Source organism: Crassostrea angulata, chromosome 10, assembly GCF_025612915.1.
Source record: "Crassostrea angulata isolate pt1a10 chromosome 10, ASM2561291v2, whole genome shotgun sequence".
Lineage (NCBI taxonomy): Eukaryota > Metazoa > Mollusca > Bivalvia > Ostreida > Ostreidae > Magallana > Magallana angulata.
In genome coordinates, this window is record NC_069120.1 from 27,843,653 (window position 1) to 27,869,954 (window position 26,302).

Genomic DNA, 26,302 nt, shown 5'->3' on the forward strand with positions numbered 1-26,302 from the left:
TTTTTCTTTTATGTTATTTCTTATAACGTACTCCTACAAAGCTTCATTTTATCATAACGTCATAAAAGCGCAATAGCAATGCTCCCCTACCGCACAACGTAAAAATCGTGTAAAAAATAAAAATTTCCTTTTAAAATCTAAATATTTTTATCTGTATTTTGTTTATTGTGTTCAATTTTATAAATGATATCGAAAAAAATTCATAAGAAGTATAAATCAACTATATTATATTAGAATGCGCAAAAACATGCGCAATGCAAACTAAAGTCGGCCTCCTTAAATTAAACGATATTAAAATAAACAGTAAAAAATTTGATACTTTTTATTGATTAACATAAATATTCATTCTCTGAATTGAGTTCTTGTTTATTTCGAGTTACGACAAAGCAATAGTGCAGTTAGTGATTAATACTGAAGTATCACTTCAAATTCTTTCAGCGTCCGTTTTATCATAAGTAGCTGTAGATAACATGAGTGGTTCTAATTAATGATAATGACATTTTTTAATATAGTTTCAACTTGAATCATTAGACAGAAATATATATTGTCTGCAAATAAACCCATAAATATTTCGTTGATACCAAGGACATGATTTACTAGTTGTAAAGTGGTGAACAACCAAGGGAAACTATGACATCGGTTTAATTGGTTTGTCCATATATCTTTCTATTTGTATATTTTCCATTTAAGGGTCATTTGTTCTATATTTAGCTGTAACTCGGCTAAACGCGGGCGATATTATAATAAGAGTAATCTCAATGATCTACTGCAGTCTTTACTAATGATGTTTACAGTTAAACGATTGCACCAAGGGTAATAAGTTTCACCACAATTTTCACTATGTTCCTGCTTAAAGGCTATCAAAGTCAGAGTGAGAGGATCAGATCTTTTCGAAACATGCAAGGCACACATAGACGAAAATAAGTTGCTGCTTACCTAGCCGAGACTATCTTAAATTTCCATCCATCTGCACTTGAAAAAGTCTTGCTAGCTTTTTTTTTATTCGTGTAATAACCGTCATTTTTATCGAAATAAAATGAAGTAATTGAAAGAACAAAACGTTAATTGTGTATTATTTCCGTAATACTGAATCTCTGCATTATAACTAAGTCGCTTAAAGAAGAACATGCACATGTCCGGTAAGCTAGGGATAGTACTCATAAACATTTGTAAATTGTTTGCAAAATCACACTTTTTAAACAAAATAAAAGAAAAAAACCGATTAACAGCCCAAATTAAAAAAAAAAACCATCAAATTTTTAACAAATGTAAATCCAAGCCGCAATAAGTTTATGACATCTATGGATACCTGACAAATACACCTGTTTAATTTCACATAAAAGATTGAGAAATAGAAGTGGACATATATGTAAACAGATGGTACATGTATGTGCAAGACAATTCAAATTGTATTGAAGAAAAATAATGCAGACAAATACTATCAGTAATGTACAGAAATAATAATGCAGAAACAGATCGTATTCCGTAATAACATGTTTTTCTTTGCTCTGCACGCAATTCGAACAAGTTATTTACAAATAAGCTATGCATGTCAGTCTCGTTATTAAAGATTTTAAAATACACGAACTTGAAAACCATTGCTCCTGCACAGAAGCCCCTCCGGAAAAAAAATGATGCATCAGAAACTCTCTTTCGAGATTCGAGATTTGAATTTCAGTATTTTCAAATCTCGAATGAGCATTCTGGGCTTTCGTATAAGACCTCTTCCCATTCAAGTGAAGGGAATGACATGTAATTGTTAACTGGGATTTCACAAAGCGTATGTTTTTGTTTTATTTGTGTCTTTTTGGTAAACCCAATACGCACACTTGCATAGATTATAGAAAAAACCCATTAAACTTATTGCATTTATAAAAAAAGAAGATTTTAATCATTAAGAAAAGTAGTAAATGACTTAAGAAATCTTTAAAAGGCAACTTTCAAAGTGAAAACTATTTTTTTTCTTTTTACTTGTTTTCCTCTTTTATAAAGAAGACACGTAAACGTTTGTTACATTGATCATTATTTTCCAAAAAGATTTTTTTTAATGAAATGCTTAATATTTCTGAATAAATTGAGAATCATAAGTCACGAAATTGTATTATTTACATGTACATTTGCAGATGTTTAAACAAAAACAAATGAAATCAGATCCACGAACCACTGCACTGATAAAAACATTAAAAACCTAACTTTTTGTATGATAAAAAATGCCTGGAACGAAAACCTTGATAGCAAAAAATAAATGAAAATCTGAATCACTTTTTATGCGAAATTTGCTGGTGAAATAAAAAAAACAATGAAAATTACTGAAATGAAAGGGACAGAAATTAACTAACCTCTTTTCTTAAAAGAACATTTGATAACAGTTAAACGATAAATTAACGATAATGTTACCTAATGAGGCAGAGCAAAAAGCACTTATGAAGAAACACAATAGTACTTATTGTATCGTGCTAGTAACCTTATGATAAAAATATATCATGTTTGGTGTTACCATGTAATAAATTTCCGTATAATCGTGTTTCATTTATATAACTCAAACAAAATTTTGTTGCTGAATATGAAATTTTATGATAAATTGAACATGACTTTTTTTTTTAACAATTAGAATAATAAACAAATATTTAAAAATTATCTAACCTCGTGAAATAAATTTCATATTTAACAAAAATTAACGAATGTCCTGTTTATCAAATTTTCTTGGTTTCTATTTTTGCTCTAGTCTTTTTTCTTTACAGCCACGTGCGTGGTGATCATAGGTCAGTAAGAATTATATGATAAAAATGAGATAAAATCAATTATTTTTATTTCAAATTTTTCCTACTATGGAGAGAGATTACGGTCGCATCTATTCATATAAACACACTATTATTGTATCAAGGATTTTGGAATAGGCTTTTTAGATTTACTGATCATTTGTCCTCTACCTCTTTAATTTAACAGTTATTGTTCAACAAATGTAATAATCATTTCCCCCGGCAAGACATAACGTGACAGCAATTATAAGCTACGATAGAATGAATGATAGCAAGGACTATGATTGAACAAAATTATGACGAAAAACTTGAAAGAAGAATTTGGGGGAGGGCTGAGGGGTAAACTATGACTTTAAAGGCATTCAGATTTTTCTCTAAACCAAAACCTATTAAAAATGTTTTTAAATAATCTATCTTCTTTACTACTGCATTTAATTGTCTTTTTCTGTGGATTCTTGCAGGACAGGTTTTCGTTGCGTACGCACTTTATATCATTATAGACAGTCTAGCTGAAAATATCTGTCATTCAGAAAAACAAGGATGAAAATAAATGAGATAACACCACAACAAGTTATTGTGTTTAAATACTGACAGGTGACGAAAAATTCATTAAACCGAACACACGTACGGCCCTCATTTAATAGGTATGGACAGGAAGTCTATTGTAAGTTAATAGAGACTTTGATATGTAAACCAAAAGACTTTTAAAGGCATTTCGGACAATTGCAAGAGAACTGGATGCACAATTTTAAATAATGCATACAAATTATATACATATTCTAGTATACACTGTCAGTTTAATATGTCAAAACGGCACAAAACATGATTTATCATTAGTACAATTTTACACTTTCTGGACTTCACATACACCATAATTGTTGTTCGGCTTATATTTAATTATAAAAGTGGCATATTTGTAAAGAGATTTTAATGTAAGATTTAGGAGAGTATAAGCGCTTCCGAGTGACCACCATCATATCATGAAAAAGCACATTTACATAAAAAGCTCTAACTTCACTTGATTTAACCTCGACAAAACACGAAAAAAACATATTAACATGACAACGCATTTTTACATGTAATAACCACCTAATGATATAATAAAGTATCCTGACAGTTGGAATAACTACAGCACAAAAAGCATTATCTTCTTATAAAAATAATCACAGTTTAACAGAATAAAGTACCAAATAATCATGAATTAATCATGTACAGCATAAACCAGCAGAACCGTCACATGAATTAACCACGATATAATATAATAAAGAACCCCTTTCACGTGAAATATCCATAACATGCAACTAAAAATATCTTATCATGATTAACTACAAAGGGTAGGTGTGGCGTATTTGGTAACGCACTTTTTTATACAGGAGTTTGTTAACATTAACGCTAACCATAACTCTATTTGAAAAAATGTGTGGTTTTTTTTTTACAAAGTGTGTTGACTTGATCCCAAAAGTCACGCAAATTGGAAAAAAAATTCATAGTGCGTAATTTTTAAGGTGCTTTGTAAAAGGCGTACCACACTCCATAAAACTTAGAAAAAAAACCTTTACATACATGTATATATAGCAGAAAGGAGACTTTTGTCTCTTTTATGCATTTGATTTTTTGGGTCACTGTTAGAATCTTTCAATACTGACATGGTGGGAAATGGTCATGTCTTTTTTAAATTTATATTTGTTGCGTAAAATATATTTTGCATTCATGCATTCTTTTTCATTTTGTCGCACAGTTCAAAGTTTGTGCTCTAATTGGCACTGTACTTGAAAAAATGAAGAACATCCAATAGATATTAGTACCATATACATAAATACATTAATTCAGTGATTACTTCTCCTATGTCTCTATTAAGAAAATACTCCTGGATTCATTTTAGAATGCAAGACATGTTGACCTCTCCATCTACGTTACATACTGTACAATTAAAAATTCTTTAATTTTATCTTAACCTCCTAACCACAACCGTTATATATGTAAAAGACAACAAGGAAAGCACATTATTTTAAATGAATTTATGTATCCAATTTTTAATCATTTATTCCAGAGTATCGTGTCAAAAATAATCGCAAGATTTATATCTGAAGATTTCTTCAGGTAACACTTTTCACGTTTTTGTTTAGATAGTACAACTGCATGGGAGAAGTGCATATTCATTTTTCACGGAGGTGTTTCCCCAGTAGATTTATGGAACAAAACCATATATTTTGGTGTAAAATGACAGCATCTACCAAGTAAATTGTCTGCCAAAATTTGTTTTGTCTCCAAAAATATTTAAGTTATGGCTGACTGTTGAGTCTCGTACGTGGCTTGCATTGAAAACATTGTTTTACATCATTTGAGATTTTCACACAATTTATCTATCTTCTGGGAATTTACTATCAAAATTTCAATTTAACTAGATATGTATTATTTCATTTTTATTCAACTATTCCAACTTTATTCCTTTTTTTATTTTGTGAAATATCACTTGTGTTGAAATTTAAAAATAAAAATATAGATATAAATCAATGTCAAGACTTAACAAAAAGTTTTCCATTTATATTCGTTTAAAATGATGATTGATAACTTTTTTTATGTCTATATATCTTGCTCTTAATTAATCCGTAATTTGTTTTTTACTGCCGTATTTGAATAAAATTTGACTTTTTTTGCCAACTGCTCTCTTGATTTTTGTCACCTTATTGAATAATTGAGTCATCAATCAAAATCCAGGAGAGAAAATAAAACATTTCTGCTGCATTGTTGCCAAAAAATACATTAACTTTCAATTTGAACAGAAGATCAATCACAGCTTGTCATTGTATATTTTGAAATTTCTTAATTTGAGAGAGCAAATTTCTTACTCAGAATAACTTGCCAATCAATTACACCATCATGACAAGTAGGAAAAAAAATCTAAATTGTAAGTATTGTTTAATTTTTGTTTCTAAAGGTATTTTATTCCTAAAAACTGTTTAGTAAAGTTTAGGTACGCTATTGCCTATTGATTCAAAATCGAACGTACCGAGAAACCCTGTTTGAGATCAAAGATATTGTGTATGTATGTTGTTTATAAAATATTTGGGTATATTTTGAATATCTCTATCATAAGCTGAAGGTTTTGTAAAAATTGTACAACTTCTATACTACTAACCAAAAATAATGGCCCAACATTTTTTAATGTCACAGAGCGCTTGAAAAGGATCGTGTGACAAGTTATGCAATAAATAACATTTTTACTGGCTAGAAGACAATGTTTAGCATTCTTGTACACTGACCCAAACATAATGGCGAAAAATGAGGGGGGGGGGGGGGGGGGGAGAAGAATATGCTAAAGGTGAAAGTTTCAGAATTTTCGTTTTTATCCAGCTTAAGGTTAACAAACTTTCGTCACTTAAAGAAATTAATTAAGATTTATTCTTTTTCATAATGAATCTTATTTTCGAATCAGACTTCTGTATCATTCCCCTATTCTTAAAAGACATTAGAAATCTCGAGCAATGCAAGATGTAAAAAAAAAAAACTGCGTGCTCCTGCAATAGTGCTGACAGTATATCATTCCCAAATCTTCACACGCAAAGTCCATTTTGCTAAATCAAGCCGCAAGTTACATAAATAGTACTAATTAATGATAAAGACCTTTGTTGGTGTAGATGCCGCTTCAATTATTTTCAACAAACATTGCAATTATTATCAGCAAATAAACCCATGAATATTCTGTTGATGCCCCAGAAATGATTTACTAGTACTTAAAGTCAAGTGTTCAACAATAAAGAAACACGAAACACTGGTATTGTTGGTTTGTCCATATATCTTTTCCCATGTCGACTTTTATAATATTTTTTTTTGGCTCTAGGTCACGTGTTCTATAATTATTTGCCACTCGGCAAATGCGGGCAATGCCATAATGAAGGTAATCTCAATTTTCTACGGTAGTATTTGCTAATGACTATTGCATCTAAAGCATAACATCTAAAGTAGTAGGGTTTATCACAACTTTCATTGTGTTCCTTTATTAAAGACAGAGCCGTAGTGCAAAATTTATGTCTTATAATATTTGCTTGGTTTTTTTTGCTGTTCTTTGACAGAATATTTAAAATATAATTTATTAATATAGAATAATTTAAAAGCAAGAATGTTTTTGTAGTTTGAATTTGTGCAACTCCTTTTATCAGAATTAGCTAAACCAAATTGATATAATTTACTACTGTGTAGTTTTGCTTTTTAATTTTTTTTTATCGAAATTTGAAACAAAAAGAGTGAATTGTTGCATGAAAGCATGCACGCTGTTTATCTCTTCTTATCAAAAATTAATGATTTAATGTTATTAGTCATGCGTATGTGTTCTAAGAATTATTTGAAAATTCACTTGAAATATTTTTAAATCTCTTATAACTACATGTATTATGAGAGAACGAAACAGTGATGGTATTAAAGATTTACCAAACTATGCCACTTTTTAATTATTATTTATTATAAGTAAACAAGTTCTCAAAACATTGGAGAGAGACAACTAGAGAAACATCTTCACAAGTTAAGTGTTTTTGATTCGCTCCGTTACTCACAAATCAGAAACCCTTGATTTGGGAAGACGTCGAAGAAAAGGTGTATGATGTTTCAGCGAGGGGATGAGGATGAATTCCAATCGATCAATTCACCAATATGGTCTAAAAATTACACATCTTTCTATATCCCATCTAAAGAGATGCCACAAGTCAACAACCACTTTAATGCCATATTAACAGTACGGAGAAAAACTTCTTTAAATAACATTATTTCCTTGTCTGAACAACTCTTAACGAAATCTCAATCACTCGGTATTCTGGGTTGTTATATTTATTATTAGATAGATGTATGTAAGTATTCTCTCCTTGTGCTTACATTTTCGTGTAATTTTTAAGTGGAGTGAGATCTTTTTAACATGAAGACGGGAAAATGACCTGCTTTGTCAATAATCTCTTTTGTTATTATTTTCTTTTTTGATTATATTTTTTAATTATTTTTCTTTATTACTTTCTAAAGTTTTTTTTTTAATGAGAAGGGGGGGGGGGGGTATCATGTTGGCCAATACCTTTTCATGTCTGATTAAAAGACAATTAAACTATCAACTTTTCCCTCTCTTTTTTTAGACCGTCTTTGGCATAGTGTTAAAATGCTTTTATTTAAAAAAAAAAGTAATTCAGTTTTTCTTTTGGTCGTTTTGTTCCAAGCTCCGATTCCACTGACCTGTAGAAAGGGGGTCAACAATTAACTTATTAATATTTAGACCGCTGAACTGCCGTAACTGACAAAAGCAAGGATGGAAATGATTTTTTTGTCACGAAGATGATCATTTAAATTTCAAAACAGAAGTTCTTTTAAAAAGCACTTGGAAATTTAAACAAAAAGACACATAATTGTTAAGACCTATCATTAATGATAAATAGTTTCATAATTTTGTTTATAAACAAATTATGAAACTATGAAAGTCACAGAAACTTTTTTAAATCAATGTTTAAAACATGTGAAATCAAATCACATTTTCTCCATGACCTATGGACATTTGTAATGGCTGACATTATCTTTCATGGTTTGGATTATGTATATCATGCTGTTAATTCATGTAATTATACTTCATCATTAAATCTTTTACACAAGTACCTCTGCGTCCAATCGCCAATACTGTGTCAGTATATTATATCATACATTATCAGGGAAATTTCTTAAACACTTTTGTTGGTATGGAGATTAATTCAAACGGCAAGATTATGTATACATAATGGTAATTTTTTTTTTACAAAAATGCGAAATGCTCAGCAACAATTCTCTCTCTCTCTCTCTCTCTCTCTCTCTACCTCTCAGTGCACTCATTCTTAGTTGCTATTGTCATTTATCCTGGTGACCTGTTTTATACGAGTTATTGTTTGAATTTGTTGATCGTCAGTAGTCGTAAATCTGTCGTAAACTTTTAAACATTTTCATTTTTTTTTCTGAAATAATTAGACAATTTTAATAAAGTGCATAATGCAAAATTGTCAGAAGAAAGGAAAAAATACATACCCTTCCAGCCCTATAAATGTTGGGTAACAACGATAAAGTTTAATGAATACGATTTTTAAAAAAATCGACTCTATTCCTAAGCATCCAGCAGACAAATTAATTAAAGCACGATTATGACAATTATGATAAGCAAGGTCATTGAAAGCCAGTATAATTATCATTAATTTCTTTTAAAAATTTCTCCTCTTATTTTGTGTACTAAAAATTTGATTTTGAATAGAAACTTTTCATCTCCTTAGTAACACAGGTTTTTTTTAATGCTTGGCAAGTTTATTAGTACAGTTAAAATGCATCATGTTTACAAAATCTTATTTTCTACCCCTTGACAACTAGCAAACAAACCAAGTGCATAGTTAGGATGAGCAAAGGGATCTTTACCAAAATTGAGAAATTCACCACCCCATATATAAGGGGTTCTGGTGGTTAAAAAATGTTTAACATGGAGCAAGTTGAATTCTGTGTGGTGTACTTGTACGATTATGTAAATCATGAATGTATTTGAGTGGCCATACAGAAGATACAGGTTTCATATTTCTTCTCAATTGATCTAAAATTCTCTTTTAGAAACCTTCTGTTTCTGTTTTCGAACGAGCGTTCTCTTGCTCAGGAATCTAATATCTATTCGATTCCCAACAATGATATTTGCAAAACAGTTTTGAGCTATTTATTCCGTGCATAGAAGTTCCAGTTTAGCAAAAAAGAAACCTTTTCTTTTTAACGGTAAATAACCATGCAATGTCAATGACAAAATTCTGAGGCATACTTTTTTTCTTTTATTACATGCAAATCATTCATGCTCAAAGTAAAAAAAAAAAGGTACAAGTCAGAAAACTTCAAAATTAGCCAGCCAGTAGCATTCCTATATCAGAATATTTTCAATAAAACATAGGTATAAAGAATAAAGTGCTGGTGTATGTGGTAAAAATATGTAAAATGAGCCCCTCTCCCTTCCCCTACCCCCCCCCCCCCCCCAAAAAAAAAATGGTAAATCAGTAAATGAAAATATATAGTAACTACAAGTTATGATAATATAATGGTCTAACTGAGAACTACTAGTAGTTCCTGTTGGATGCTCTGAGAGCTTGTAGCCCAAACAGGGAGACTACAAAAGTAGACAGTTGTCTATTGATTTCCCATCTTCTATTATAGACATAATATAGGTAAAATAATGTAAAGAAGTTAATTTAAATGTACCAAAATTGCTAAACAACACTTTGAAATATATAATTACATAAATATATTGTTTAAGTTTAGTCTTTGGTGTACTTGCAAGCCCAGTGGCACAACACTTGACAAAAATAAGGATGCAAAGCACTTCAAAAAGTAAACCTACAGAATTGTCCACAAAATGAAATCTTGTGTACCAACTGAGTACACTGAGACTGCCTAAAAATGCATTACTGCTTAACAGACAATCACCCTTGACTAGTACATGCAAGAAGTATTGTCCACACTTATAAAAAAATGTGTTGAATTGGAAAAACTCGGATAAATCTACCCCTACAAAACTTCATCATAAGGTGTGATGGAACGATAAATCTCTGTAACCATCTAGTAGTTGTACTATAAAAATATCTAGTTCCAATATGTAAACATCTAGTTGTACTATGTGAACATCTGGTTGTCAGTAGTAGTACTATATAACATTCTATAACTGTGTTGTCAGTGTGCAACCTTTAAAGTTCTATGAAATCTGCATTTGGAATTGAGTAAAGAACTAAACAGTGCATGTAGCTCTATTGCCAATATTCCCAATAAGTGTTCAGTGGAATGTCACACAAATAGAATGTAAGAATGTCATTTCAGCTTGGATTCTTAAAGTCTTGTATTAAAATCACATCCTCGATATAGACAGTTGACTGAATCAAATATTGCACAACTTGAAAGAATGTCATTTCAACTTGAGTTCTTGTAGTCTTTGCACAATCAAATGTACATCCTCATTCTTCAATAATGAACATAGTCAACTGTATGTAACAGAGTAAGACTGTTGAGCAGTGCTTTGAATCAAGTCTTAACGTTATAACTGTGTGTAACAGCAGTTCACATTACTGGAATGAAACAGTGATAAACACTCCCCATTTGCACCAAAGTCAACAACAATCACACTGAAAGCACAAATAGAATGGAAAGATAAGAAAAATTTAATGGTACCCAAAAAGTTTAAATTTCCATTTAACATGTATATATAAGTACAAGTTAACCATGTGATCCCTATATTATTATAATTACTCCAAAACTCATATCTGCACTATAAAAATGACCTACTGGTAATTTATAACTTTGCAAATTTATATTCAATGGTGAACTCCCTGTTTCGACAAAATTCATTTAACTTTGATCTGTAGAGTGAATGCATGCATTGAGAGAATTCAGAGTTTGCAGTCAATGTTATCAAACCCAACATCAGTACACCAGTACTTACACAAAAGAGTTCCTTCTTTAATGGACAAGGAAGGAGGTGTCAAGTTGAGAATGCTGCACTTGTCTTTTAGCAACCTTGTGCTTTCTTTGTTGCGGAACATTAATGGGGTGATGTCTGAAACTGGTGCGAGCCAGCCACTCAATCTGTTGTTAGATAAGAGTAACATGGGTAGAATGAATATCATTCAATTAATTAAACTTCTCACTACAGTCAAACATGGTTGCAGTGAATATGGTTACAACAAATTCACACTACTGTGAAGTCAGTTTTCTTCTCTATAGTCTAGAAACCAATTATAAACTTAACAGTTTCAATGAATTACACTTGTTACAAAATAAAATTGATTGTCCCCGACACTTCTCCTTTGCATTTTTACTCCATAGAATTTTGAAATGATCTCTTTTCAAAGTAGACTCTATATCCAAGCTTAAACAACTATGAACTTACACATCTACTGCTACATATCTATGTATTTCATACTACATTATTTATTACTTACTGTGTGGGTGGGTTGCGGGACTGTAGGCAATTCCCTGCGATCTTCCGACTTATTGATTGCACTTGTCAGTTTGTACTGTAAACCAAAACCAAATGATATAGAGAAATATTTTTTTAACACTGCATTTTTTCATTTTTATGTTGCTATAATAATCAAAATCCTCCAACAACCAAATAATGTATGACAATAGTAAAGGAGAGAAAGGTCTACAGAGATCTGCAGGATTTGATCATGATTACTTAGTGTATACATGATTACTTAGTGTATACATGATTACTTATAGTGTATACAATCATGTCAAGAAATGATCACAAATCTCAGAATGTCTTACATAGTCATTCATGTGCGCTTTCCATGCATGACGGAAGGAGACAAAAGATGACTGTTGCTGTAGGACACAATAAAGCACAGAGTGAAAGAATGAAACAGGTCTGGGATAGAAAGATTGAATCAGGTAAAGGAGTGAGAGGACAATAAAGATGGAAGTGAAACCAAGATCCAAAAATAATGAAGTTGAAGTTAACAATTGTTTTTCCCTACAATTCAATTCTTTATTTACCAATTAAGGGCCCTCAAGGGGCAACAAGAAGATTGTACATACAACATCCAATGTACATAAAACCTACAACCAGAGTGATAATTGTCAAACTTAAAAAAAAAACAACAACATGATTCTGTCCTTATGAATATATTCACCATAGACCTAAACAATTCCTCTGAGTAACAGAAGAAAAAGGGACCCCCCCCCCGAATTTGCATTGTTATGCAAACATATACCGCTAAAAGACATATTGTATTGTATATACATTTTACCTTTTCCAAGTAAAGCTTGTTACAAGTTCGAGGTATTATTAATATGTGGTTGAATATTCCAACAACAATAAATTTATGATGTTATGTAATGAATCTGACTTACACTAGATTTGATGTGGAGTTCCAGCAACACATCGTACCACTGACTCTCGTTCTCACGATTAGACGAGGCATCGATGCAGCGCTGAATAATATATAGAAATTTATATAAGTTTGTAAATATAATTATAGAAAGCTGTATAGCAAGTATTTCAAATTGTTTATCTAACAAGTAAATATGTATTTTAATCAGAAATCAGACATATTTATACATTATGAAAAATATGCAACATCAGAAACCTAACCTCCGGCTCCCTACTCCGATGCGGACATTTTTTTCTTTTCTTTTATTTATCTATTTTTTTTATTTGGTTTTCTTTTATATAATTAAATTGATATTATGAGTATTTGTATTATTATTCTTTTATTAATATAGTATGAAGACATATTCTCGAAACTTGATAAAATAAACCACTTGAAAAATCCATCATGGCGACCCTCTTCTTCATTAGACAGAAATATAGAAAATCGCTCGCCAGTCATTTAAAGAATGCTTTTGTAAACAAATGATCTTAGATCTTGAGAGCCTTTACCCTCTTTGACGAGCTGTAGCTCTTTCTTTCGGATGATCGCTCTCTTTTCATAGTGATTTTCTCTGATTTTTGCGCTCTGTGTGAATACACGTCTGATTGCCACCGATCAAATTCAGTAACTAACGCGGAAACCACAACGCAACGAATATATATACCTACAGTGATGACGTTACCCATAACGACGTCGTACCATGGATACCGAAGATATTCGTAGGCTACATATTTTACATACCTTGTACTTTAGGATAATGTGTATCAAAAATAATCACAAAAGCCTCATCAAAATGACGTCATAATGCTTGTCGCGTTTGGTTTGGCGCACTTTGTTTTGGTACGACAAAATACCCAATGATTTGTGACAATTTTCTTTTAAAACCGATATGAATTGAATCTCTTTTTCTTTTGGGGGGGGGGGGGGGGTAGAGGTATGGTGTGGTGGGGGTTCCAAACATCATTTTTAACCACGCTGAATATTGTTTATATTAGGTTATATATGCATTTATGACCATTTTTTCATGTTACGAAGAAAACAAGCAACAATGGCAGCAAAAACTTTGTCCTGAGTGACAAATGTGGCATCTTGGAAATGTCTGTCCGTTGACTGCTTTATCACTCCTTCTAAATCATGAAACTCACAAATCAACGAGACACTAACATACAGCTACGTGTATTGCATTTAAACATATTACAGGTTTTGTCAAAACGCGTCATGTACAATTTTTTAAACAAATCTAATTTTTTACTGTTAATTAAGCACAGTGTTAACTCTAATGATATTTATTAATAACTACTAGCATTTAAATGAATTTATCTAAAAATTAATGTTGTTGTTGTTTGTTGTTTTTAAACTACATGTATGGTTATGTGCATACATGTATATATGCATGTGCAAAATAAATTCCCCATATTTTACCTTGTCGTTAGCATTCCTGGAATTTTTGCCAATCATAATATTATTGTAATAAAACTGAAATAAAAAAATGCCCACATCAAATCAATTATTGATGCATTTCATATAAACTTTCATAGACAGAATATCTTGTTTGAAAAAATATGAAAAAAAAAAATACTAAGAAAAACCATTTTAGGCGAATTTATACTGAGATTCATATTATTCATTTTGATTCATGATATTTGCAAGTTTTGACATTTTAAAAAGTAAGATTATTTATGTAAGGAAATGGTGACACCTACAAAAATTTACAAACGCGTGTCATTTAATATCATATTTGTTAAACAAGAAAAGTGTGATATTTTACAGAATTTTAATCCTATTTCTTAACTTTTAGGAGTCGCTGATTTATTTTCTGACAGGATCCTCATAATATGATTGTAAATCTACGTCTAGTGCAATAGAATTATGCACAAATCAACGCATGTCTCCGTACGTGATCTGAATCATGATATGCTTGTTAGGAAAAAAAATAAAATTTTCAAAGAAAGAGAATTAAAAATAACTTTAATTTCTTAGGATCGTGTATTTGATAATTTTTTTAAAAAGAAACTTTGTTATATTTTGCATTAATATTTTGATAGGTGAAATAACTATATGTAGTCTGTCGATTTTCTTTAAATCTTTTAATTGATTTATTTTAAATATTTCAAGGAAGCTTTGGAGTCATGCATATTTCTGTAAGGAACTGGATGCACTGGCGTCGGAAGCAAATTGAATGTGGTGGGGGAGGGGGGGGGTGGGGGGGGGGGGGAGTAATCATCTTTCCGGCCATAACATTTTTTCCCCGAAATCATGAAAATCCTAATCCGGGGTGGGTGGGGGGGGGGGGGGGGAGAGAAGGTATACCAAACAAAAAAATCATACCTACCAAATTTTCTTTTTTCAAAAATAACGAAATTCCTAATCCGTGGGGGGAGGGGGGGGGGGGGGGCTGGTATGCCTTTGACTCCAACTTCTCAATCTTTCAAACGTACATTACGGAACAATTATGTTTCCTGCGAAAAAAGTGTGTGTGGCCGGGGGGGGGGGGGGGGCTGAACCCTGTATTCTGCTATGTACCTAATGGTTAGGTCTAACTTAGCAAAAAAAATTGGGGGGGGGGCTAATTCTTTAATTGCTTGAACGTGATGTTACATGTTTGTAAATTCAACGCGAATTATGTACTTTTATGTGTTTGCTACCACATCAACGTACGTGAACCATAGAAGTAAGTATATAACTGTTAAAATTATTCTCTTTTTATAAAGATTTGTGAAACTTTCAAATTTTAAAGCTGAAATATTTTGATTCTTTTTTTCCTTAGTTTTTTTTTCTTAGTATATGGTCCCAAAAATATTTTAAGGTATACATAATAGTAACAGGTAATTTGAACCTTCTGGCATCCTTAAATACTTCTGTTTGTCCCTTTTATCTCTCTCTCTCTCTCTCTCTCTTTCTCTCTCTCTCTCTCTCTCTGCACCATAGCAATGTATGACAACAGCTTGTCTACCATGGATATATATATATATATCACGCAAAACGTACTTCTATCTGTTCATAGAATCTTATCTGAAGAAGATTTTATTCACATGTAATGTGCCTTTATTTTGTCTATGTGAAATTAAAGCACAAAAAAAATATGCTCTTGAAATGTTGGACTGTGTCTTTAGAATTGATTCATTTACATTATGCTTATAAATTACAATAAAATCTACTTTTCCTTACAAAGGAATATACATAAAAGCTACTACGCTTTATTTCATCCTGGAAATTAATATATGCATGACTTTAAATCTCTTTTTTTTCGTGCAAAAATTAATAAAATGAATATCATTGTCATTTTTTTTTATAAGAGTTATGTTCAGCATTTTACAAATGAATTTGATATTACAAAGTCATCCCCAAACTCTCTCAAAATGGCTTTAAAATGCATTCGAAACTTTGACCTTCACTTTACTCAGTATATGCGTATTTGTCGTACCAGCTCCCTTGGACACAGAACTGGCCTTATCCACAATTATAGAGATTCGAACCCATGACCTCATCCTTCATGCGCTCTTTCACCGTGCCATCCCTTGAGGGAGAGATAAAACTGGCTGATCCCATCAACGTTATTTAGAAGAAACTGATCACAGGTGCCTGACGTTGTATACATTTCTTTAAATAAAATCATCCCCTGTACTGCAATTATTTTTACTGAAGTACAGGGGTAATTTTATCGTTTAAAGATTTTTGTTTATTATCGGAAGCCTGTAAAACTGATACAGTAACACACTGTTATAGCATCTTTTTGACTAGACTGGATGCTTTAGACGATAATCAATTAATAAATTGTATTTAAACTCGAGCTATGAAAAATAAAGATTTGATGGAGCAATTTACGTAAAGCGTTGTCAATCGTAAAGAAAAGGTGGACGAGTTAAAAGAACAAAAACAAACCGTTCGGTTAAATAACATTATCATAAGCGAGTGAGGTTTATCCGTCGACTGACATTAATAATTAGATCATAATTCATTACGACTGAAGAAGAAATCGGCACGTTAGGCCGTGTGGTACATTTGCATGCATTACCTCCTTCTTTTAATCTTATTTTTTCAGTTTGTCACGGTTTTTGCCCGTTCTTCTACCTTCATGTCAGGTGTCATCACAGCTTTCTGAAACTTGCGCATCTTTTCGGATTTGTTTCCAGTCTCGTGAAATAAACAAGGGGGGAAAATTGGAAAAGCTACACATTGATAAAACTTTTTAAAAAGAGGACCTGGCATTTGCATTGGAAATAAACAAGGAATCGGTGACATTAGCGAAACTAAGAAGATATTTATGTGGAATTGACATTCCTGCTTTTTCTAAGCAGGAAGATGTCTGTTTCCATATCCAGACGACTCCAGAGGTCTTTGTTTGTGGCGGGATGTTTTATGTTCTGCTTTTGTTTCTTGTTTTTGGATAGATATTCCAGGCTTGTAAGAGGTAAGGGATATGAAACTAATTATAAAAAAATTCAACTGCATTATCCAATATCAATTAAATAACATGTATAAAATATTGACCTCTTTCGTCTTTTACCAAAATCAGCTACCTTTGTAATCTTGGATTTACTGGCGATTAACAAAATATATTATAATGAATACTAGGAATTAATTAAACAATAAAATGCTTTCTTTGCACGGTGATTCATTCGACATTGCAGAAAAAATACATAACCCGCGTTAGCGGGTTATGTTATTTTTTTCTAGCGGGTTATGTATTTTTTCTGCAATGTCGCTACCTTCATATCCCGAATGAATCACCAAAGAGAGCATTTTATTGTTTATATTAACATCTTTCTTTTAGCTAATTGATAAATTGATAATGAAAAGTAAGTAAATTTTACTAAATTACTGTTAATGAACGTAAGTACATTAGCTAATAGAAACAGCAAAATCGTCTCCTGTGAGACTTTGATTCTGACATCGTCATGTCATGAATATTTCGTGCAGTCCGTGATTTTTCCTAGGTCGTTGTAGGTTTGGACCAATCGATAAACAGGGCATGTCAATATCTGTCCTGTCATTTTCTTGTCAGCTTCAGACGCTGTAGATTTCGACCAATCGATAAACGGGGCGTGTAGATTTCAGTCTGGCTGTTTCTATAATATAATAAAATAATATGCAACATATATCTAGATTAGATATGTATTAAAAATAAGGTTTTAAATTTTATGTAAAAAATGAACGAATGCAACGGTTTTTTTTAAAAACTTTATAATTAACTTTATTATTCCTTAATTAGTTTTATGAAATAGAAAAGGAATTTTAATATTTTCAGATGAAATTGACATGAATGGCGTTGTTGAAATGGATAGCTTCAGAGGATCAGGTAAAACTTTAATATCGTTACATAATAGATGAAAAAAGGGTCACTCATTATCATTTTATTTTCTCTGTGATATCTTCAAACACCTTCTGATTTATGACTCATAATTAAACACATCTGGTTGACTTCAGAGGTAATTTACTACCTAAATGTGCTTCATTTGATTACACCATTAAAAATTTAGCAATTCTAATTAGTGATGCAGACATAATACAAGTTCCCTTATTGCGATTTTGCGCCCACTTAATTTCAAAACATGAGACGTTTTTGTATGCATTGTGTTGTTTAATTTTAAAGAACTGCGCTACAAGCACTTTTAATCCATTTTTAACGCGCACTAATTGGGTGAACTTTGGTAAATACGTTCATTAATCAAATGTACGGAATGGTAGTTTGGAGCATAAAAGAAAATAAGTGAACTAAAGTAAATACATGTAACGTAATTGTGCGTTTAAATTGGCCAAAATTACGACGTACTTTACGTTTGTTTAATCCTGCAAAACAAAATTTCTCCTGATACTCTCAACTTATATTATCTTTTAATTGTGGATTTGGGTTTTTTATTGCTTCATTTTTAAAGATAATCAAAGATTTTAAACATTCGAATGATAAAAAAAAAAACCCCAACATAATTGAGAAGTTACTTGACAAGTTGTACAATAATATTGAATAAATCATCTGGCTAGACTCTTATGCTTGTCTCCTTCATTATCATTACAAATCGGAGTCATTACCTTTCAATTCGAAATGTCATCGTTTGCATAAATCACTGTATGATATGATGCACTTTTACTAAATAATTCAACGATTTGAACTCTTAATCGTGTAATTCTCTTAGTGATGAATTTTACCTCGAGACATTAGAAAAGGTAAAATAGTAGAAATGAAGAAGAAAATGTTTTTATAAACAAAATAAACATCTGAACTTTTCCATAGTGAAACTATATTGTATTGTGAATGAAATGGCTGTTAAGATTTTTGTGATGGCCAACGGGGGAAAAATCCAATGGCTTAATCTACGTGTGAACTGAATGGCCATGTGAATTTAAAAGCGGGTAAAATAAAGCAATTCATGGGGGAAAAAACTGCACTAAAACTGAATTAAATGCAAAATGATACCTTGGTAGATTCCATGCAGTAATAATACAAGAAAAACCCTATGAACAACTTATAATTCCTGCAAAAGAATAGAAAGTAGTGAGAATGGTTGTTAAAATAAATGTTCACAAAATAAATGAGATACACTTAGATTAAGACTACCCAATCAGCGTTCATGACTTAGAGTGTTTTATGTTATTTTTCAGATATCAACGAAGTAATAGCCAACGAACTGTCCAGTAAAGTTCGAATACTGTGCTGGATAATGACAACTCCTGAAAACTTGGAAAAGAAGGCGGCGGCAGTGAAAAACACATGGGCGAAACGATGCAACAAAGCCCTGTTCTTCAGCAGCGAAACGAACGCTTCTTTCCCAACTATAGGACTGAATACCACCGAGGGAAGGCAGCATTTGACTGCCAAGACTGTGCAAGCTTTCCGGTATTGTTACGAACATTATGGAGACCAGTTTGACTGGTTTCTCAAAGCAGACGATGACACGTACATCATAGTGGAGAACTTACGGTATTTCCTCTCTCATCATGATCCGAATTCTTTGGAATATTTCGGACACAAGTTTAAGGTGATTGTGAAACAGGGATATTTCAGTGGAGGAGCCGGATATATACTGAGTAGAAAGAGTCTGGAAGTGTTTGTGACTAAAGGCCTTTCGGGTGTCGTGAAGTGTAGACAAGATGGCGGGGCTGAGGATGCCGAGATTGGTATATGCATGGAGAACCTCGGTATTAAGGCGGGAGATTCTCAAGACATTTATGGCAAAGAGACATTCCATCCTTTCAATCCCACTGCACACCTAAGAGGATTTTATCCTCCTTGGTTTTACAATAATGCAGCAAACTACCCACAGAAGGTACAAGCAAACAATTAAGAGAAAGAGTATCCATTGAAAACATGTCATATCATGATCAAATCATGTTCATATGGAATCATTGATAATCGTGGTGATTTAATTTTGTTAATTGGTTTCCCTCTCCAACAAATTAAAGTCGTCAACAAATTATAAAATTTGATCTATATGTATATTATTTATTGCATAAGAATGGATCAACGGAAAACGTACGTCCCCATGAACTTGTAAAAGAACTTAATATTCACGAAAATTAGTCCTCATGAATTTAAATGATCCCACAGTACAATTATCTTTCTTTATATTTGCTTTGAATCCACTAGAAAACCGTTTCCTCCATCGTCTTGAGCCAAGGTCCGGAGTCCGCATACTAGTATAGCTCTCTTCTCCAGATGGGAGAGAATCGTCTATACGAGTTTATGCTTGCGCCGGGTACCCCGGCCACCGATTTGTTAATCTACCGTTGTAAACAAAATATTAAACATTTTTTTAAATATTACTTTCTTTAATTATTTGTTATGGTTTCTTCAATGTTCATGCCAATTTTCACCATAATTCTTCACTTAGAAATGGAAATATCCGTGTTGTCTCAATAATTTCCGAACAACCCTCGTATATTGGCCATAATATTCAACCATAAATAATTGTTTGCTTTGCCCGACTCGATGTCAATGATTCCCTTTTTTGCGCATCAATGTTTCAAATTCAAATATGTTTTTAAACAGGTTGACATTTATTTTGATATACCGCAAGTGAAAACATTTCACGTGAATTACTTGTTCTTTCAAGTACCTCGCAGAGATTACACCTTCGACTCTAGTTTGGCCTGTTCTTGAATTTCATATATATGCATTTATTTCAGAATCAAACTCTTCGAGAACTAATGTTGAATACGATTGCCCCCCCCCCCCCCTCCATTTTTATATAGTGCGGCCTTTTACCTAGCGAAGATGCAAACAATGGCGAGGATGTGCTCAGAATTCAATACATGTACAGTTTTAAATGATTGTTATATATATATAATGCTGATCTTTTTTAAAATTTATCTTCGCCAGGGTCTTGGATGCTGCAGCGATTACAGTATATCGTTCCATTACATGACGCCAAATGACATGTACGCCATGGAGTATCTCGTTTACCATCTTCGTCCGTACGGACTTGTACAGGATGTGCGTAAAACACGGACGTTCAGAATGGAAAACATGGCTAGCTAGTGTTCAGCGTATACCCAGGCCTTCCTAGATCTGCTGTCAGCCATCGTTTCGATGTGAAAGAATCAGTTGTCACGACAACATAATCATGCTGTAATTTAAAAATATACTTGGTGGCAGTTGTAATTACGTAAAATAACATTCAATGTCATCATTTAGAATTACAACAAGACACGAGTTTGATCTTCTCTCTTGGTGGAGAAATCTTTTTTAATAGAAAAAAATATATGCTTCATTGACACTGTATCAGTGCCGAATTTTGTACAAATGGTTCTACCTAGATGTACATGTGTGACGTAGCATTCATCGAACACCTTCCTTATAATGCTTCATCTTAAACACAATGGAATGGATTTACCAGTGAAAAAGCGTGATCAGCAATCGTTCGAAAATGTGGGTTGGTGGTTATTAGCTACCTGAATCAATTTACCTATCTGAATAAGGAGGATCTTAATAGATAAACCTTATTTACAAAAAATGTTGTCGGATAAAATCCATGCATTTGTTTTATTGCCTTTTTTTTATATATAACTTTTATATTTTTTGAATGAATTTTAGATTAAAATAAAAAGGTACATGATAAGAACGATTTTGTTGTTTACACGTTAATAAGGTATCATTTCCTATAGACCAAAGCCTTTTGGCCATTGCAAGGATGCTCAGACCATATATTCATTGCAAGGATGAACCTACCGGGTTCTTGATTGACTGTTGTTTTTTGTCCCTTCAAGATTATTTTACTCGAATAGAACCGTGTATAATTCCAGTCAGAGACTTGTTTCCGGCGTTTTTGACCAAGATCTGGGGAAGCTTTCTTGCTCCAGAACGAACAAAAACTCTTGGCGTCAACTGATTTTCAAGGGAAGATTTGCATGTCGACTGACGTTGATGTCGATGAAATCGGTAAAAAATCCCTGGCCAATCTTTTATTGTGCACTTACTGTGGTTCAGGCCATTTATAGTAATTTTACCAAAATGAAGTCTTTATCAAACACAGAGCAAACCTCTACCAACTGACTAACCTACTGTTAGAAACAATTAAATTCTTAAAAAAGAGATTTGATTACTTGGAGAAATTATTTGTGAAAGGACTTTCACCAATGTTGGGTACGTGACCTAAGCATGCCTTGTATCCCCCCCCCCTTTTTTTTTTGGCGCAGCAATGATTCGTCTATAATTCAATGAGATTTCGTCTGCTAAACATTTCGAGTTTTCTCGGTAAGATGAAACGTCTCTCTCGATCTCGTTTCTTGAAAAGAACATAAACCTTTGTTGATTTTTAATTGTACAACAACTTGTTGATTAAATAATCAATCAATTTGATATCAATTGATTAATTTGAGAGAACAAACGCTATCTTTTCCGGTGATTATTTTTTGGGACAAGACAACACTCAAACGTCACAGCTACTTATAACAAAGCACGTCAGTATATACAACACTCGGCATAATGATAACAATAGTGTTGTGTTGTGCATGTACTATGCCTATATTATAAATAGTAGTCAGGGTTTGATACATAGTGCACTCGCCTCCGGCTCGTGCACCATGTATCAAACCCTGACTACTATTTAGGCATAGTACATGCACAACACAACACTATTATATAATTGTAAAACTGAAGAACTTTACACAGGTACTAAACGGTTTATTTCAAAGACATTGTTGGTGATTTGAAAAATTGATTGACATCGCATAGTAAACACGAAACAGTTATATGAATCTACCAGATAATGGTAAAAAAGAGAAATATATACATTGTATTACAGAGTTATTTCATCATTCACATTATCGTATGAAAATCACAACAAGTTACAGATAATTGGTAATATTTCGGTACATTTATAAATATTTTACAAGCTTTGGCATCAAATGATATGTAAAGTAACCATATGTTGTAGAAGGATGGAGGAAAGAGGTTAAACGATCCTACCAATGATGTCGATTTCACCTTTACGTAATATTTGTTTAAAAAGGTCAAGGTCATGTTAATTGACGTCTTTCCTCAATTCCTTACAGTCAGGATTGACTTCATACGTTAGGAAATCTCTTGCAATAACAATGGTTACAAAATACATTTTTTCTGTATTTTCAAAGAGCTTATATAATTGTACTCCTACTACATTGCATTTGATGAGCATAAAAATAATACAAACAATAGTACACGCATCAGACTTTCTACAAAGCCTTTTATAAAAGGTCATGGAAGACTTGTGTTATTACAGTAAATGAAAACAAAAAATGAAAGTATCAAAATCACAATCCGTCTAAAGTTGTTATATAATGCATTGCTTTAACACATACATGTAGCACTATAGTTCATCGCACGCACACACGTTCAAATCAAGTGAATAATGCTATCTCTAACACAACTGCTGGATGCAACATTAATGAAAAAGGAGAGAAGACAAGGTCAATATTATCTATAGAAAATAACACAGTAAAACTCCCATCATTAAAGAGAAGGCTGTTGCTATGGACAACGAAATGCGTGGCGCGGAATTGCATCCGTCTGCATCACATTCGCAGTACTCCATCTTGATTTTGTAGGTCCCTGTCCTCTTGAAACAACCTACCACATTGTTCAAAGTTGTGGCGCACTGGCGTATAGTTCTTTCATCTTTATCCACTAAACAAAATCAAAAGAAAATGGAGTCTTTGAATTGTACATAGACAACGGGGAATAACTAAAAGTTTGCATTAAAAAATACAACCAGCCAAAGTTACTGGACTTTTGTTTTTCCTTTTTTTTTTATGATAAAGTACCCCATCACGAGCCATTTTTTAGGGCAATAAAGTTTTTTTTTATATTAAATTATGTACAGTACTAGTATTTGAGAAAAAAAAATGCATGTTTGTCATGTAAAAATTCTGAACTTTTAGAAATACAAAAGGCTCGAGACAGTGCCAATATCAACGTTTTGAATCAAAATTAAGGTGGCTCACTAAACCTTGAAATATTTTCTCAAATCAGCAGAAAATTACTTGATTAAGATAGATATCATAATATTTCAGTCCAATAGGCAAAATAATGTGCAATTTTGGATGAAAAATTACATTTTCGAAAACTTAATTCAGTAAACATGAACAAAAGCTCCAGGCGGATTCGCACTCATGATCTGCGGTTCATAGAGCCCAATACTTTAACCACTAAGCTACGACGTTATACACCCCAAATGAACTATATAAACAGTTTAACAAATTAAATCGCCATCTTGTGACATAATGTCTTTTAAAAAAGTGGAAGTCTAGGTGTAGTGAGGTACCTTAATAGTGTTATTTTTTGTTTTAATTTGTGTTTGAATTAAATAAGACGGAATAAGTATTAATTAGTGTTCTCGACTCAAACAAGATAATATTAATTAATTCAATTCAATATTAAATTAACACAAAGTATTTTTAGCTGCAAAATAGGGAATCTACTTTTGACAGATGTTTTATTTTTAAAATTTTATTTTTAACATAATTTTTTTTTTTTTGAAAATTCAAAAATTAGAGTTAAACCATGTCTAAAAGTCTATAAAATTCATTTATTCTTATCATTTTTGAAAGATTATTATCCTTAAGTTTTTTTTAAACTTACTGTAAATAGCAATGCATGTCTTATACCTTTCATAAAAAAAGCTATTTACTGTTTATTAGTAAGAGGTTAATATGTTTAAGTACGTATTCAATACTCATAGTTTCTAAAATGCAATATTTGGCCTGTTTAGGATAAACATGATTCATTGATTTATTAAGAAATGCTGATTAACAATTTCCAGCTAACTAGTTGTTTTGTGAGATAATAAAAAAGAGAAATGCAAGTTTACATGAATTATACGATACATAATAGAATCAATAAATATCAGTTTTCAAGAAATGCCAAATATCTATTTAAAAAATACGTATACGCAGTAAATAAACGGTTGGCAAAATGAGAAAATAACAAAAAAGATACCCCTACCCAATTCATATACCCACCACCCTTTCGATAAATAAACCACCCCCCAAACTCACCCTCTTGCTGAATCTTTCTACATCTTGCGCTGGCGTCTGAGCAGTTTTTATAATACTGTGGCATGGACATCAGCGATGCTGGGGAGTTCTTACATTTGTCAGCTATATTCGGGTCAGGGTCTCTCGAGTTACACTCGAAGCATTCAATGGCACTGGCTGTAAAACACAAATTATAAAGATGTTTATATATTGAAATACTAGAAGTGGATGATTGGATTTTTAAGAAACATTCTATCATTGTATGTTTTAGAATTTTTTTTATTTGAAAAAATCGTGTCTTCTGTCCCCATTTATTTATGTTAGAAAATAATTCTGAAACATACGACAGAAACTACTCATTTTAAATATAATTGAATTGGCTGGCGTTGCATGTCGTTCTTCGATCGATTGTCCCCTTCAAATCCTCCTTCTCAAAACACCGTGTCAGAGGAAGTATCCTTCACAGAGGTCGAACAATGCACGTGCTGCATTTTTGGGGCACACAAGCAGTAAAATGCCGGAGAAAAAAAAAGAATATATCGACCTCTCCACCGACAAGTGTGTTCTATATGTACATAAATGTGAATTGTACTCACCCTTTTGAAATAAAAACGTGAAACACAAAGTCACTAGGGCGAGGAGCGAAAGTTGTAGGTACTTTACGTCCATTTTGTAAGTTAATCCGAGTGTTGTGAGATGATGCTCCGGCGTAAGAAGAAGCGTTTCCGCATCAGCGTGAGAGGGGTCCCAAGAGGGGAATCAAGTTGATATATTCAGAGGCCGAACAAGGATTGCAGACAATTATTCAGACACTATTGATTAATTCAGTCATAATTGCATATTGCTTTGTGTAAATGGGATCACCAATCGTTTTTGAATGAGATGGTCCTGATTAAAAATTCAAGGTCGTAATAAGCATTTTTTCTGCATCTGCATATTTCAAAAACAGTATTTGCAACCGTTTGATTACTATTGTGGAACGATGTCTCTAAAATAAAAAAAATTGTCAAAAATATAAGAACCCGGTATCTTTATTATTGAACTCATTTTGAGGTAAATTCATTTTGTTTGAGTATCATCCATTCCATTTCTGAGGCTCAAAGTAAAATCCCTCTTGGTTTATGAAAACAAGACATTTTATGTCAGAAAATTGACTTTATTCAAATAAGCAAAAAAAACAAAAAAAAAACAAAACAGGCAAGAGCAACC

The 26,302-nt window shown here is 32.3% G+C and overlaps 3 protein-coding genes across 3 annotated transcripts; 1 reads left to right on the forward strand and 2 right to left on the reverse strand.

Moving 5' to 3' along the window:
• Positions 1-11,214: 11,214 nt before the first annotated feature.
• On the reverse strand, positions 11,215-13,269 carry LOC128164625 (uncharacterized). Its single transcript, XM_052828565.1, has 4 exons — positions 13,153-13,269; positions 12,624-12,704; positions 11,708-11,782; positions 11,215-11,351 (listed from the first exon to the last, which is right to left on the reverse strand). The coding sequence occupies exons 1-4, from the start codon at positions 13,201-13,203 to the stop codon at positions 11,226-11,228; spliced, it is 333 nt and encodes a 110-aa protein (XP_052684525.1). The 5' UTR covers positions 13,204-13,269; the 3' UTR covers positions 11,215-11,225.
• A 3,345-nt stretch (positions 13,270-16,614) lies between these two features.
• Positions 16,615-21,305, forward strand: LOC128167374 (glycoprotein-N-acetylgalactosamine 3-beta-galactosyltransferase 1-like). The gene is made up of 4 exons (XM_052833066.1): positions 16,615-17,054; positions 17,892-17,942; positions 19,244-19,908; positions 20,961-21,305. The coding sequence occupies exons 1-4, from the start codon at positions 16,946-16,948 to the stop codon at positions 21,117-21,119; spliced, it is 984 nt and encodes a 327-aa protein (XP_052689026.1). The 5' UTR covers positions 16,615-16,945; the 3' UTR covers positions 21,120-21,305.
• Positions 21,306-22,739: 1,434 nt separating this feature from the next.
• LOC128166385 (uncharacterized) lies at positions 22,740-25,848 on the reverse strand. Its single transcript, XM_052831508.1, has 3 exons — positions 25,690-25,848; positions 25,115-25,270; positions 22,740-23,744 (listed from the first exon to the last, which is right to left on the reverse strand). Exons 1-3 carry the CDS (start codon positions 25,760-25,762, stop codon positions 23,539-23,541), a joined length of 435 nt encoding a protein of 144 aa, XP_052687468.1. The 5' UTR covers positions 25,763-25,848; the 3' UTR covers positions 22,740-23,538.
• Between the last annotated feature and the right edge of the window lie 454 nt (positions 25,849-26,302).

Excerpts from the sequence above, each read along its gene's own strand:
- LOC128164625 (XM_052828565.1), bottom strand. The coding sequence starts at position 13,203 with ATGAAAAGAGAGCGATCATCCGAAAGAAAGAGCTACAGCTCGTCAAAG. Across the intron at positions 12,705-13,152 it reads GCTACAGCTCGTCAAAGAGG|CGCTGCATCGATGCCTCGTC; the intron begins GTAAAGGCTCTC and ends TATATTATTCAG. Across the intron at positions 11,352-11,707 it reads TCCCGCAACCCACCCACACA|ATTGAGTGGCTGGCTCGCAC; the intron begins GTAAGTAATAAA and ends ATCTAACAACAG.
- LOC128167374 (XM_052833066.1), top strand. The coding sequence starts at position 16,946 with ATGTCTGTTTCCATATCCAGACGACTCCAGAGGTCTTTGTTTGTGGCG. Across the intron at positions 17,055-17,891 it reads ATATTCCAGGCTTGTAAGAG|ATGAAATTGACATGAATGGC; the intron begins GTAAGGGATATG and ends TAATATTTTCAG. Across the intron at positions 19,909-20,960 it reads CAGCAAACTACCCACAGAAG|GGTCTTGGATGCTGCAGCGA; the intron begins GTACAAGCAAAC and ends TATCTTCGCCAG.
- LOC128166385 (XM_052831508.1), bottom strand. The coding sequence starts at position 25,762 with ATGGACGTAAAGTACCTACAACTTTCGCTCCTCGCCCTAGTGACTTTG. Across the intron at positions 25,271-25,689 it reads CACGTTTTTATTTCAAAAGG|CCAGTGCCATTGAATGCTTC; the intron begins GTGAGTACAATT and ends TGTGTTTTACAG. Across the intron at positions 23,745-25,114 it reads TAGAAAGATTCAGCAAGAGG|TGGATAAAGATGAAAGAACT; the intron begins GTGAGTTTGGGG and ends GATTTTGTTTAG.